Below are 13,956 nucleotides of genomic sequence, written 5' to 3' on the forward strand. Positions count from 1 at the left end.
ATCTGGCTTGCTACTACAATAATTAGTAAAAACAAAAAATAGAACTATTCTCAAGGAAGAGGATACCAAATGTTTATCCTAAACCAAATAGCTCTGAAAATACATATATAACTAATCCTATATAGACTGAACAGATTATATTTAGTAATATATATGTACACACACACACACACACACACACACACACACACACACAAGTTAGTGAATAAAGAGGGCCATGAATTTGAAAGAGAGCAGAGGTACATGGGAGAGGGATTGAAGGGAGGGAAGAGAATAGAGAAATGGTGTCATTATATTATAAACTCAATTTGATAATGATAGATAAAATTAAAGATGATTATGTTAAGTAAAATAAACAAGACTTAGAAAAAAACAAGTATTTTTCATGCTTTCTTTTACTTGTGATTCCAGATTTTATAAAGACATAAACCCACCATAAGTCTTATCTTCAAATGTGTATTTTTATTTTATGTATATGAATATTTTGCCTGCATGTACATATGTGAACCTGTGAATGCCTGGTGCCTGCAGAGGACCGAGAGTCAGATCTCCTGGAACTGGAGTTACAAATGGCTGTGAACTACCATATAGGTACTGGGAACCAAATCTGGCCTCTACAAGAGCAGCAAATGCTCTGAACTGATGAACCAATTATCTAGCTATCATGAAAACATAAAAGGGACAAGGAGAGGAAAGAAAGTAGTAGAAGGCAATGAGGCCAAGAGGAGGAAATAGAAGACTGAATATAGTCAAAGTCTGGGATTACTTGAAATTTCTTTATAAAACCCAGCACCATGCACACGGAATATAGGCCAATGAAACATTTATTATGTACAAGTTAAAGTAGTTGGGCAATGGTGGTGCATTCCTATGATCCCAGCACTTGGGAGGCAGAGGCAGGCAAGTCTTTGTGAGTTCAAGGCCTGCCTGGTCTACAGAGCTAGTTCCAGGACAACTAGGGCTGTAGCACAGAGGGAAGAAAAAAAACATATCAAAAACAACAACAAAAATTGTAACATGGGCCAGGTGGTGGTGACACATGCCTTCAATCCCAGCACGCAAGAGGCAGAAGCAGGTGGACCTCTGAGTTCAAGATAAGGCTGGTCTACAGAGCAAGTGCCAGGATGGCTACAGATAAAAAAGAAACACTGTCTTGAAAAATCAAATAAGCAAATGAATTAATTAAATAAATAGGATGTTTAGAGTGGAAATGTGGTATGGAATGAAATGACATTCAAAGAGTAGTTTCCAGATTTGATTTTGCCCATTTCTAGCACAGTTTCAGTCCCTTCATCTATAAATGAGGCTGCACAGTTTTTCCAAGAATACTTTTTTAACTAAATTTGTATTATAAAGAACTTAAAAATAAAAAAGTCTACACACCAAAATTAGCTATACCTGAAGTCTATATATCTCAATAAACTTTTTATATAACTAGAATAGTCACTCTGAAGCTATGAAGCTTCACACTGGAGTTTTACATTTTCACTATTGCCTTGACAGAACTGGAACTAGAAAAACAATAAGGTTTATATCCTCTTTCATGAATTAAGTGCCAATTATCTACATTCAGTCTTTCCTTTATAATTGCCTATTATCTACCCTTTCCTGTTCTATGCATTATACTGTGCCTGAATGTGCCCTTCACATGTATAAATTATATAAGTATATTATATATACACATACATATAATGTATATATACACACATATATGGGGGTGAGGCTAGGATCCGCATATGAGGGAGAAGATATAATTATATACATTTTCTTTCTGAGATTTTGAATCCCTTTCCAGTACTAATGTTCTCACGTCTCCTGATCTGGTCAAAGGGGGAAAGCCTATTGCAAATGCAAATGGGAATGGGAGATGTGGATCATCTTCATAGCATAAGGAACAGGCCCTAGCAGGAAAAGAACCTGATGAGAATTTCCCAAAGGGTAAAAACAAATACAATTAAGGGTGTATATTCTAAGGGAGATTTCTAATTAGATTCCATAGAGTCTACAGACTGAGTCAATCAGCTATGTCAACCTACCCAATATATTCATCTTTGTTTTCTTCAGTCACCAGGATATTGGAACCTCCCAACTTCAGGTCATGTGAAGTAACTTTTCCCAGAATCTCCATGTCGACGGAAAAATACATTTCTAAGCCACATTCTTCAATATTGTTGTCTCTGGATAAAATTATATCATGTCAGTGTGCATATAAACAAAGTATATAAATGGGTTTCAAGTAAATAGCTCAATGAAAAAGAAATCTTCAAACCTTATCCAGATAAGGGAGTTATAAAATTCAGTATCAATAGATTCCAAATCCTTTATAGTGAGTTTTTTACTTAGCATACGTTTGTAGAATGGTAAAGAGAAACCAGTATCAATAAACTTCCCATGGAATAGTGCCTGTTAAGAAAAACAAAACATTTTACTTAAACTTACAAAATGTTCTTTAGAGCACAGTGATAAAATAGAAGTCATGACTTTACATTTAAAAAGCAATACTCAATGGTATAAATTGTGAAAATTAAAATACAAAATGCAAAGCAAACAAATTAGAATGAAAACATATTTCACAGGTCAAACATATAATGTACAATCAAAACTATATATATAAGGTAACATGGGATTTTATTACCAACTCCCCCTACCTTTTAATATATATTTGACAATTAGCTTAACAGAAATGAAAAGGCCTGCCTATGCACCTCTTCCCATTTCCTTCCTATCTGTAGGACTCCGTGTCTTCATGCCTACATACAACATACAGGAAGAAGCACCAGTGATTTTTAATCCAACAGATATCTAAAACCACTCACTGAACCAATTATATTGGCCCTCATTCCCTTATTGAGTTTATATTCAATCACCAAGTCACTGAATTATCCTCTTATATAACTTTAACTCCCCCCCCACTGTATTGCAAACAAAATCCCAAGTCTACATAAAAATCTACTTAAAACTTACTCTGCCTATGGAAGAACATGCTAGAAGTATATATACCAAGCTAGCCAGTTGTGCCAGCAACCTCAGAGGAAGCATTATTTCATTACTATATTTAGTTTCCCTGTCTTAGATGACTCTTCACTAATGTACCTCTGTCCTCAAACACTTATTATACTTATTGCACATAGAAAAGAGCAACCAGGAGAGCTTTCATGCAGACCAAACTATGTGCCACCACTAGCATCTGAACTCCAATACACTTATTGCAAATAAGCTTTCTATCACGTTGTAAGCAGTACAGACTTCTCCCTTTTATTCAAGGTCATTGCTTTAATGCTCTGTGTTATTGACTTCATCAAATTCTTTGTTCTCAGCTGGGCTTGGTAGTAGATGGTTATAATCCCAGAACTCAGGAGGTTGAGGCAGCAGGTTATCAGTCCAAGCTACAACAACAAACTACTACTAATTGGTGGCAAATTCTCTTAGATACTTTACTATATAGTTCTCTAAAGTAGATGGTTATATATTTCATTGAATACTCACCATTCTTTCCATCCTAACACTCATAAACATTTTTCACCTTGCTAAATGTTTAATGCAAGACCTATCAGTAACATATTAAAGGGCTACCCATGGTGTCTTCTTTGAAAAACATTTCCTTCTTGAAATCACGTTCTTGACGTTCTAATCTCAGGTAGTTTTATTTGGTTGGTTGATTTTTTTTTTCACTCATTTTTATCTCCTCAGCTTACAAATACCCCTTAACTCCTCTGTCCATGCTATTCCTTAACACAACCATGAGCTTTTGATATTCTCTACATGTTTAGAAGCCCAAAGGTCTCTTTCTACTCTGGACATCTCGTTGCCACATTTGGATACTTACTTGTTTTAAACCTCCTCTGGATGCCATATGCATCCTGAATGTAGAAGAAATCCAACATTTTTGATTTTCCTTACTCCCAGCATTTGCTCTTGCCACCAAAGCCTCACGTAGGAAATGGCAATTTCAAGCCGATGTGCAGGCCTTTGGTGCCTCACTCTATCCTTATGCCTGGCAGTTAATCTACTAGAAAACCTAGTTCTTTCTAACTTCCAAACATATCCTGGATCCAGATCACTTCTCACATCTATTACTATGCTATTTAGACACAAAATCACTATGCCCTCTCATGGTGACCTCTACTTCTGCTATCCTCTGCACACAGAGGATTTCTTATTGGTATTGCTTAAATTATAACACTAACTGACATACTCAGAACCTTTACATAACTTTCCTAAAAGTCCTATATGGTATTTCTCAATCTCATCCCTCCCATATCCCATATACTTTGCCCCAGCCATGTTCCTTTTCAACTAATGAGGAGGCATTTTTAAACCTTGCAGCCTTGCTCTGCTATCCCACGAGCTCCGAGTGCTCTTCTGTAACGTATGTATATGACCCCCCAGTCTCCTGCCTTCTTCACATTTCCATTCATGTTCAACCTCCAAAGGTCTCCTTCAACTCATTAAATGAAAAATCAACACCCGTAGCCTCCACTTTACAGAATCTAGATTCCAAGAGTAGGAACTGTACCATTTTGTTGTTGTTCTTTAATACCCAGAAACCTAGAAATGCGAAGGAAATTACTTAGACGCTCAACAAACGATTGCTAATTGAACCAATGGAAATGTAGTGCAAAAATTACAAACACCTCTAAAAATACAATAATTTACAAGAGCACCTGTAAAGCTCTGAAACTTCTAAAAGCACTAAGTTAGTGTATTTACTCAGCAACTCAGATTTTCCTTGGGCTAAATAACCACACCTATTTCCCCTATCTCCCCACACAAATGAATAATAAATAAGGTTTTTACTCTTTTCTTAATTTTATTTATTATTCCTAAATTTTATCCATGCACATAATGTATGTTTTTAATCATGCTCCCATTATCATGTTATTCTCCCTCCCTCTCCCACTGAACTTTTCTTCTTCCCAACAGTTCCTCCCCTTCTACTTTCATCTCTCTCTGCATGTGTGTATGTGTGTGTATGTGTGCATGCTTGTGTGTTTAAGCACACACATCCCATGGTACTTAATCTGGGCTGCTTGAATAGCATACATGAAATACTGTTTACATAAGGAAGGGAAGTTCACTGGTGGCTAGACAACTGAGGAATCTGACACCCCAACAACAGTGAATTGCCCTAACTTGGGGGGTTATAAAGTCTCTTTCAAAAGATTTTTATACAATACATTTTTGTGCACATGTCTGTGTATGTGGTATGCACATGTTTGTGCAGGCCTGGGGCTAATGATGAGCCTTCCTAAATTATTAACCATAATATTGATTTTTTTGTTGGTTTTTTTTTTTTTTTAAGTTTTTTGAGATAGGGTTTCTCTGTAGCTTTGGAGCCTGTCCTGGCCTCGAACCCAGAGATCCGCCTGCCTCTGCCTCCTGAGTGCTGGGTTTAAAGGCGTGCACCACCACAGCCCAGCTTCACCACAATACTGAAACAGACTTAATCAAACCTGAAACTTGAAGTTTTAGCAAATTTACCTAGCCAGCTTGCTCCAAAGATCCAGTATTGCCTTCTGAGTACTGGAATTATAAGCAGACAACTAAAAGTCTGAACTCTAGTCCTTGAGCCTGCTTGGCAAGAAATTTACCCACTGAGACATCTCCCTAGCCCCTAGTACACTTTTGAAATAAGTAACATATAATAAAGTAACTGAAAGTTGGGAACTCACCATTGCAATAAAGCGACCAATAAAACAGAAGTATGAAAGATGATCAGGATTTATGGTTGATGCTGGATTTATCTGTAAACAATAGTTATTCTTGCCTGCATACTCAAATAAGCAATACATTGGGTTCAAAACTTCATGGGAAAGCAAGAAAAACCATTCTCTATAAGAAAATAAGTTAAGATTACTTTCAGTATTCACATATATGTGAACTTTAAAAAGGTGTTAAATATATCCATAAGTAAATAAATGTGTGCATGCACACACATACATGAGTGCACACACATGCACACACATACACACACACACACACCCCTACTAATTCCTTAGCCCTCCTCCATTTATATTTTATATATTTATATATGATTCGGCTTTCCATTTAAAGCCACTGCTAGTTCTGCACTGTCAAACTGCAAGCTCACTGTTCCTCACAGGTAAGTTGTTTTCTACATCAAACTTTTATTTGGGTATCTTTTCTCAACTTCAGTTCAACTTAAGTAGATTAGACTTTTTCTCAATTCACACTTTAATCCAATCCAGGTATCTTTGAAGCAATTTCAGAGTATAGTACGTATCTGTGATTGCATTCATAGTACAGCAACAATCTGAAAATATTCTTTTATGAACATTAACCTCTAAGGCAAAGGCCATGTCTATATATTTTCAGTAACCTTAACTCTTACATGCATTCTAAAATATATAAGCAATGGATAAATGGAGCCTCCATTATACAGGTTCTAGTAAATATTTGATGGCCACACTGCAGCACATAACTTTAAAATAGTGAGGTGCTTTTTCGTTTTTGAGACAAAGTCTTACTTCAGAACTCAGTCTAGTCTGGAACTTGATACACAACCCAGGCTGGCTTTGAGTCTGTAGCAGTCCTCCTGCCACAGGTTACTAAGGGTCGGCATATCTGGCTTTTAAAGAACAGTTTAAATTGTATTGCAAATGTATTCAAATGGTGCTAAAATTACAAAAGGAAATCTTAAAATGTGCTAAGTGTTTACTAATTCTTAACTACCTATCTTGCTTTAGTTTAATAATTTTTAACACAAAATAAACATTTACAAAGTGTTCTCAAGTGGAATTCCAAACTCAAATATTTACTGTGATCAGTGTGAGGTCATGGGGCTTTGCCTTGCCACAATCCCCATTCTTCTTTATAACCTGCTAATAAATATTATTGGCTTTAAGGAAAGAAAACTTCCAGGTACAATAACCCAGTCTTCACATAATGATGGTGGTATACAGTGGTGGGTACTATCAATCACGGTGAGTGTCAGTAAAACCAGAAATTTGAGTAACTGCTTTTCAAGAAAAGCCAGAATTATTACTGTTGTTTTTTGTTTGATATTCTGTGACAGTGTCTCCTGTGTAGCCCGGACTGCTCTGAAACCTGGTAGGCAGACCAGGCTGCCTCAAATGAAATCTGTCTACTTTTGCCTCCTGGGTGCAGATTAAAGCTATCACCACATTTATCTCAAGATAAGACACAATTTTAACCCTTCATCTCAGTCTGATAATTTATGTAATACTATCAAGCAATTTGATACTATCAAGCAATTTGAAAATATTTAAGTCATTCTGGGTCACCTCTATGCTAATTCCTATAGTCTGCTATTTTGTTTACCAAATGTTTAAGAGAGCTTTTAAAACATTCCCTGGAAACTACCTGGAGGGTACAGAAGACAGTCACTAAACAAAATCAACTATGAATTAATGTCAAATCATATAATTAAATTCAGGCTTAAAATACTAAGTGAACCAAATAACTTCACTCTGTGGCTGAGCTGAAGTTAAGACATTATCCTCAGAGAAGAGAAATAAGTAAATCTAGTAAGAATGTGTACACACACACACACACACACACACACACACACACACACGCACACGTGCGCACACATGCGCGCTCACACACACACACACACACACACACACGGAATTAAATTTCCTACTGTTTCAGATCACTTTTAGAAAGCAGCAAACCAGAGAAAACTGTAGTGATCCAAAAGAAGAATGGATATATGACAAGAGCCTGTATCCTAACACCAACACAAAAGAGTCCTAACTGATGAGAGAAATGATTGACTTTCATCACAAGTTTGGCTCTGCACTTTAAACTAGACACGTGAGGCTGAAAGAACATGGCCTAGAGAAGAAAATGAAGAAAATAGTAAAACAGCAAATGAAGAAAAATCACATGAGAAGCAGCACAACATAGAGCAAACCTATGACAGGAAGACAGGCTTCAGAAAACCAAAACAGGAAAAGCACTGATGGCAGACAAGTAAGAGAAAAGATGACAGACACGTAAGACTGACAAAGGAGAGTCCACATACCCATGATTGATGTTCCTGAAGAAAGAAAAGAACAAATAGAACAGAAAAAAATATTCAAAGATAAAATAGAAGAAAACTTCCCAGAAATTAAAGCTCTTCATACGTTCCTTTAAAATAGATCAAATGCCAGGCGTGGTGGCACACGCCTTTAATCCCAGCACTTCGGAGGGAGGTAGAGGCAGGAAGATCTCTGGGAGTTTGAGGCCAGGTTGGACAGCCAAGGCTACCCAGACAAACTCTGTCTTGAAAAATAAATAAATAAAACAAACGGAAAAAACAAACATTCTGCAATGAAACTAGTGAATTTTAAAAGACAGCGTGGACGCCCAGGAAATTTTCTGACAAAGGTTTGACCTCATACTTCATAGTGCTCACATTCAATGCTAAAACACTGAAGCATACCTAAAAATACTGGATAGACAATGCTGTGCAAAAAAACATCTGTCTAGAGAGGTTGCTGTTTATATAACCAACAAGGAAAAATCTTCCAAACATTTAACAACTACAGAAACATCCCCCCCACATGAACTCTTGAATAAGCACCCTGATGATGAATCTAACCAAACAATGCAGAATCAAATCAAGTTAGGGGAGTAAGACAATTATGATACACAAGAATCAATTACATTATTTAAACTGTTGAAACAGAACTGGAACCAAATAACTAAGACAAAAAATGCTTCACAAAAGAATATGAATGTTATCATGTCAGACACTGAGAAAAAAAAACATGCTCGTTCTTTTCTAAGATGTCCCTTTCTTTTCGATATCTGGGCATTCCTGAAATTCAGAAAAACTCACAATACACACAATATGAACATTTATTGGATAGAAGTGCTTACTGAAAATGTGTAATGGTATGACATTGACACAAACAGAGGCTAAGAAAAACCCTGACAAATCCACAGCAATGTTACATATCTACTTCTACCAATTGTGACCTGGTTCTGCACTTCTATCAGCTATATTGAATGGTGGTTTTTATCATTCTGCAAAATTCTATGAAAATCTGAATTCCCAGGAAGACTTAATGAAACTGTTAACTTTAAAAAAATGCCAATGTAGATTTGTATGAAGCAATTAAGGAAGAAAACAAGGAAGGATTTTCATTAACTACTTCACAGTATCTCTTAAGTAAATTGAGTAAATGTAGAAAATTTTTATTTTCCAAATAAACTCAGATCAGAGAAAAAGGACAAATAAAAGTGATATGCAGTGTTGTAATAGCAAAATCAATAAGTAACAATCTTTAAACCATTAATTAGGCTACACGCATATTAGAATACTATTCAGCCATCTGATAAGAACTTTAGCATGTACAGAAGAATAATCACAATGGTTGTACCCTATGTGTAAAGCACTTGCCATGCAGGCAGGACACTCTGAGTTCTCTGATCCCAGAACCCATGTGTTCTGGGCATGTGGTCATGGTGACCCACCTGTAATCTCAGTACATGGGATATATAGAGAGAAAATCCCAGAAAAATCTGGTTAATCACACCAGTTGAACTTTAGATCAACAAGAGACCATGCCTAAACATATAATGTAGAAAGGGATAGAGGAAGACACATGTCAACCTCAGGCCTCTACATGCATGTGCACACCACTCCTACATAACATACGTCCATGAATACACGTGTACCATACTCATGCAAGTACACATACACACATACCATACATATATACATATGCAAAAAAGTTGTAATAATGGTTACCCAAAATAACTGTGGTTGCTACTGAAAAAGGTAGTTTAATATATTCATATATATCTCTTTAAGAATACATCCACCTCAGATGGCAAAATACACTTATTACAAAGCAGTAATAACTATTTAATAAGTAACTTTTTAACTTTACCTTGCAAGACCACCATAATCAAGGCCTTCTTCTCCTCTAAATATTACATATAATCGCCTCCTTAAGTCATACGGTTTCAATGCCATAATCTAATTAAAGACAAAAATGTGGATATTTTGACATTTATATACTGCATAAGTTACTTCCAAAATAATTCAATTTAAATTAATCTGTATTTTCAAAAGTACACATTCCACTATCCCATATTTAATTCTGCATTTCATCTGACTTGTTCCAAAAACTAGTTAAAGATGGACAATCCTTCAAGTTTTCTCTGACTCACTTTTATATATTCTTCCCCCTTTTAGTGTTAAACAGTGGTTCCACTTAGAGTTGAACAAGTTAGATTACATTTTCCCCTTCCCGCCTCAAGTTTTTAATTTTCCAATCTGTGACTGGTAAGTTTTTCTCTGTAGCAATATTGTAAGGTGAAAGGACTTTTTGAGTCCGACCTACACCACATCTTTTATCTCTCAAGAGGATAGAAATTCATCTGCAAGCCTTACACAGTGAGGTATATTTATATAACAGCATACTGTAAAATAAGACCCAACTACATCTTTATAATCTACAAGTTTCCATCAAACTTATTCATAAGCATGCTTTACTTGGGGATAAAAATTTATATCTACTATCATTAATCTGAACCACAGCCAAGAGTGGCAGGTCTGGGTCCAAACACAGCTCACTAATAGGATTCCCTAGGAAGCAATTACTGGCGTAACTCTACATCTGAACAGACTTAAGGCAGTAAAAGTAATACAATAACTAGTGAATTTAGATATACAGTTGCTAAAAGCAATTCAAATACAGCTCTGAACAGTCAGTTGTAAAAACACACTTGGAAACTTGAAACAATTATTTGGCTCAGAATTAGTCACTCATACCCAAAAGCAGTTTTGATAACAGCTACAGTTTGATAACAGCTATCCTTCCCTCCCTCCCTCTCTTCCTTCTTCCCTCCCTTCTTTTCTTTTGTTTGTTTTTTTCAAGACAGGGCTTCAAAAGTAGCTTTGAAGCCTGTCCATGGAACAAGCTCTTGTAGACAAGGCTGTCCTCGAACTAACAGAGATCCACCTGCCTCTGCCTCCCAAGTGCTGGGATTAAAGGCATATGCCAGCACTGCCCAGCTATGGCTATCTTTTCTAAAGTTTAACAACAACTAGTAAAATGAGGATATGCTATAAATGTCTCTTGAACTTCACAGGGTTCTGCAACCGGACCTAAGACTTCCCCAACGATAGGGATATCATTCCTGCTACTGGAAACCTAGCACACTACCAGCGTTCATGAAGTCAAAGGTCCTGAAAGAGAACCTCTTTACTAAACCAGCATAGTCTCTAACACCATTCTAAATATCTATCCTTATACCTACAGATAAGTTGAGTTCTCACCCTTCATCAAAGAATGTTCTCTTTGCTACAAAGACTATTACAGAAAACAACCAATTAAATTGTAGAACTGTGGAGCCCAGTCCCAACTGATACATCTTACAAAACAACTCCCACACCTAAGGTCCAAAGATTGCAGAAAAGGAGTCAGAAAGATTTAAAGAGTCAAAGGATCAGGGAGCTTGTTGTGAAATTGTTTCTCCTTGGAATGATAGAAGCTACACCCATAAATTCTCACAACATGAACACCTAACCATGAATTAGAACATGGAGGACACCAAGGGACATGATAAATCGGACAGGGAAAGGTTCTCAAGGTCTCAGTCCTATATAAAAACTACAGGCAATGAAGGAATGCTGAGAGCAGGAGAAATAGTCTTCCTTAGGGAAAAGCACAACAATTGGCTGTCTAATACTATATGGTCAGCCATAAGAACATATAAATAGCAATAATATTATACAGAAGAAACAAGTTATATTTATATATCAGGAATATAAATAGATATACATATGTATATAACAACAAGTAATGAAAAAAAGGCCGTAAATTTGAAAAAAAAAGCCAGAAGTAGTATATGAGAGAGTATGGAGGGAAGAAATAGGAGAGGAAATGATGTAGTTATATTATAATCTTTAAAATAAAAGAAATAATTAAAAAAATTAATGAAACTCCTATTTGAGTACACAAAAAGTTACAATCATTGCTTTAGAGTGAAAGACCATGAAAAGTTCTCTACTTCATCATAAGAACATGCATGATTCTGGTTTTAATAATATTTTGCAGATGACTCCAGAAAGACAGATATGTTACATTTATGTATCCATCCATCCATCCACTCATTCATTACTTACTTACTGAATAACTGTTGAATTGAAGGCACTATTCTAGATACTAAACAAAGGTAAAGTAAACCAATAACCCATGTTCTAATGAAGCATACATCCCAGAAAGGGAAACAGGGAAGGAACAGTGTTATGAAAATGATGAACTATAAATGATTAGAAAACGACCATATATGGGAGGAAAGCAGGGCCTGTAATTATAAACAACACGCTCAGGCTAGATGAAACACAGTGTGACCTAGAGGACGAATGAACGTAAGAGTTACTCATGGGATGTTTAAGTGGACTTATAGTATCTACCAATTTCATTTGTTAGCATTTTCACAAGTTTTACAAATGTGAAAACAGATTTACCCCAAATGCTGTTCATACTTTATTTCAGGAAGAATACATCTAAATTATTTTATTTTATTGGTTGTTTTTTGTTTGTTTGTTTGTTTGTTTTTCAGGACGGGGGGTGGGGGTTCACTGTAGCTTTGGAGCTTGTCCTGGAACTAGCTCTCATAGATAAGGCTGGCCTTGAACTCACAGAGATCCACCTGCCTCTGCCTCCCAATTACTGGGATTAAAGGCAGGTGCTGCCTTCACCGGCAAGGTTGGTTGGTTTTGAAGACAGACTCTCACTACGTCGCCTTGCATTACCAGGAATTCATAGAGACCTACCAGTCTCTACCTCTAGGATGCTGAGATTAAAGGTGTGTGATACCACACCCAGCTACACCTAAATTCTTGGCTGTCTCAGTTTCCCACCTCATCTATAGAATGGAGATGATACTAGGAGTTCTCTCACAGAGATGCTGTGAGGAGGAAAGAAAAGCAATTAAAAATTCTCAGTAATTGGCAAACAGTCATTACTTATTAAATGGTGGTTTAATTTTATTTTATGTATTTGAATGCTTTGCTTCCTTGTATGCCTCTAGCCCACAGAATGAAGTTTAATGTAATTACTAATTTAGTCACTCAAGGAGTGGGACCTACTATAAATGCTTCAAGACTCAAAAGCATTTAACTCCCTTTAGATGCCCAGAAGAAAATAAGACAAGAGGCGCTGTTTCATTTTGATAGTGAAAATGAACCTTACCTGTTGGAAGGAATCTTCAAATAAAGTCTGACGGGACACATTGATCTTTACGTGACTAGGTAGTGCATTAGACTAAAAACAAAAATACCATATCATGTAAGCCAAACATATGTATTATATAATGATCAGACTAAATAATTATGAGATTTATTTACCACTGTAGTACCTGGCATAAGTAACGGAAATGAGCAAGCTTCCACCTAAAGCTGCGTTCATATGCAATCTGTGGACCACCTTTAGCTCTGAAGAGAAGCATAACAAATAAAACTGTAACATTAAGTATGAAACAGTGTGCACTAGATCATAATATGACTAAAGAAGATTATTTACTTGCAATAAAAACAGGTGCATTTATTAGGACAATGGAGCCTTGAGTCATGAAGGTTGTCACATTAGTAGAACACATGCACACAGAGAGACTGCAAGTAGAGGCAGGTCCTAAGTCTATTATGGATACCTAAAAAAAAAAAAACCTTTGTTTTTTACTATTTGTGAAAAAAACAAGAAGCAGAATCCTGATAATTTTTAACACTGAGGAAGTCAGGGATTCTAGATAAGGGGAACATGAGGAAAAAACCCTGTACCTTATCCTAAATCTGATCTGAATAAAAAACAAAGCAAAGCAAAATTAAATTCTTAGAGCAAGTTACATGCTGACCATGTGACTCTGCCGAACAATTAGAAAAGAAGCAGATACACGATTCAGCACAGAAGAGATTCAGGAGGCCTGCTTCTCCTGCCTAGAGAACTTAACACAAAGTACAGGGCACTT

General features: G+C 36.3%; 1 protein-coding gene across 4 annotated transcripts in view; it reads right to left on the bottom strand.

The window, feature by feature from the left end:
- Positions 1–13,956, bottom strand: part of Wwp1 (WW domain containing E3 ubiquitin protein ligase 1) — a 90,440-nt gene that overhangs the window by 16,704 nt on the left and 59,780 nt on the right. For all 4 annotated transcript variants that reach the window (XM_038347146.2, XM_038347145.2, XM_038347148.2 and 1 more), the window contains 6 exons: positions 13,351–13,426; positions 13,185–13,256; positions 9,870–9,958; positions 5,673–5,832; positions 2,270–2,403; positions 2,037–2,177 (listed from right to left, as the gene is read on the bottom strand). In XM_038347146.2, coding sequence (XP_038203074.1) covers positions 2,037–2,177; positions 2,270–2,403; positions 5,673–5,832; positions 9,870–9,958; positions 13,185–13,256; positions 13,351–13,426 — 672 coding nt within the window. The remainder of the gene's footprint in view (positions 1–2,036; positions 2,178–2,269; positions 2,404–5,672; positions 5,833–9,869; positions 9,959–13,184; positions 13,257–13,350; positions 13,427–13,956) is intronic.

The sequence above is a fragment of the Arvicola amphibius genome, chromosome 11 (assembly GCF_903992535.2).
Source record: "Arvicola amphibius chromosome 11, mArvAmp1.2, whole genome shotgun sequence".
NCBI classification, from domain to species: Eukaryota; Metazoa; Chordata; class Mammalia; order Rodentia; family Cricetidae; genus Arvicola; species Arvicola amphibius.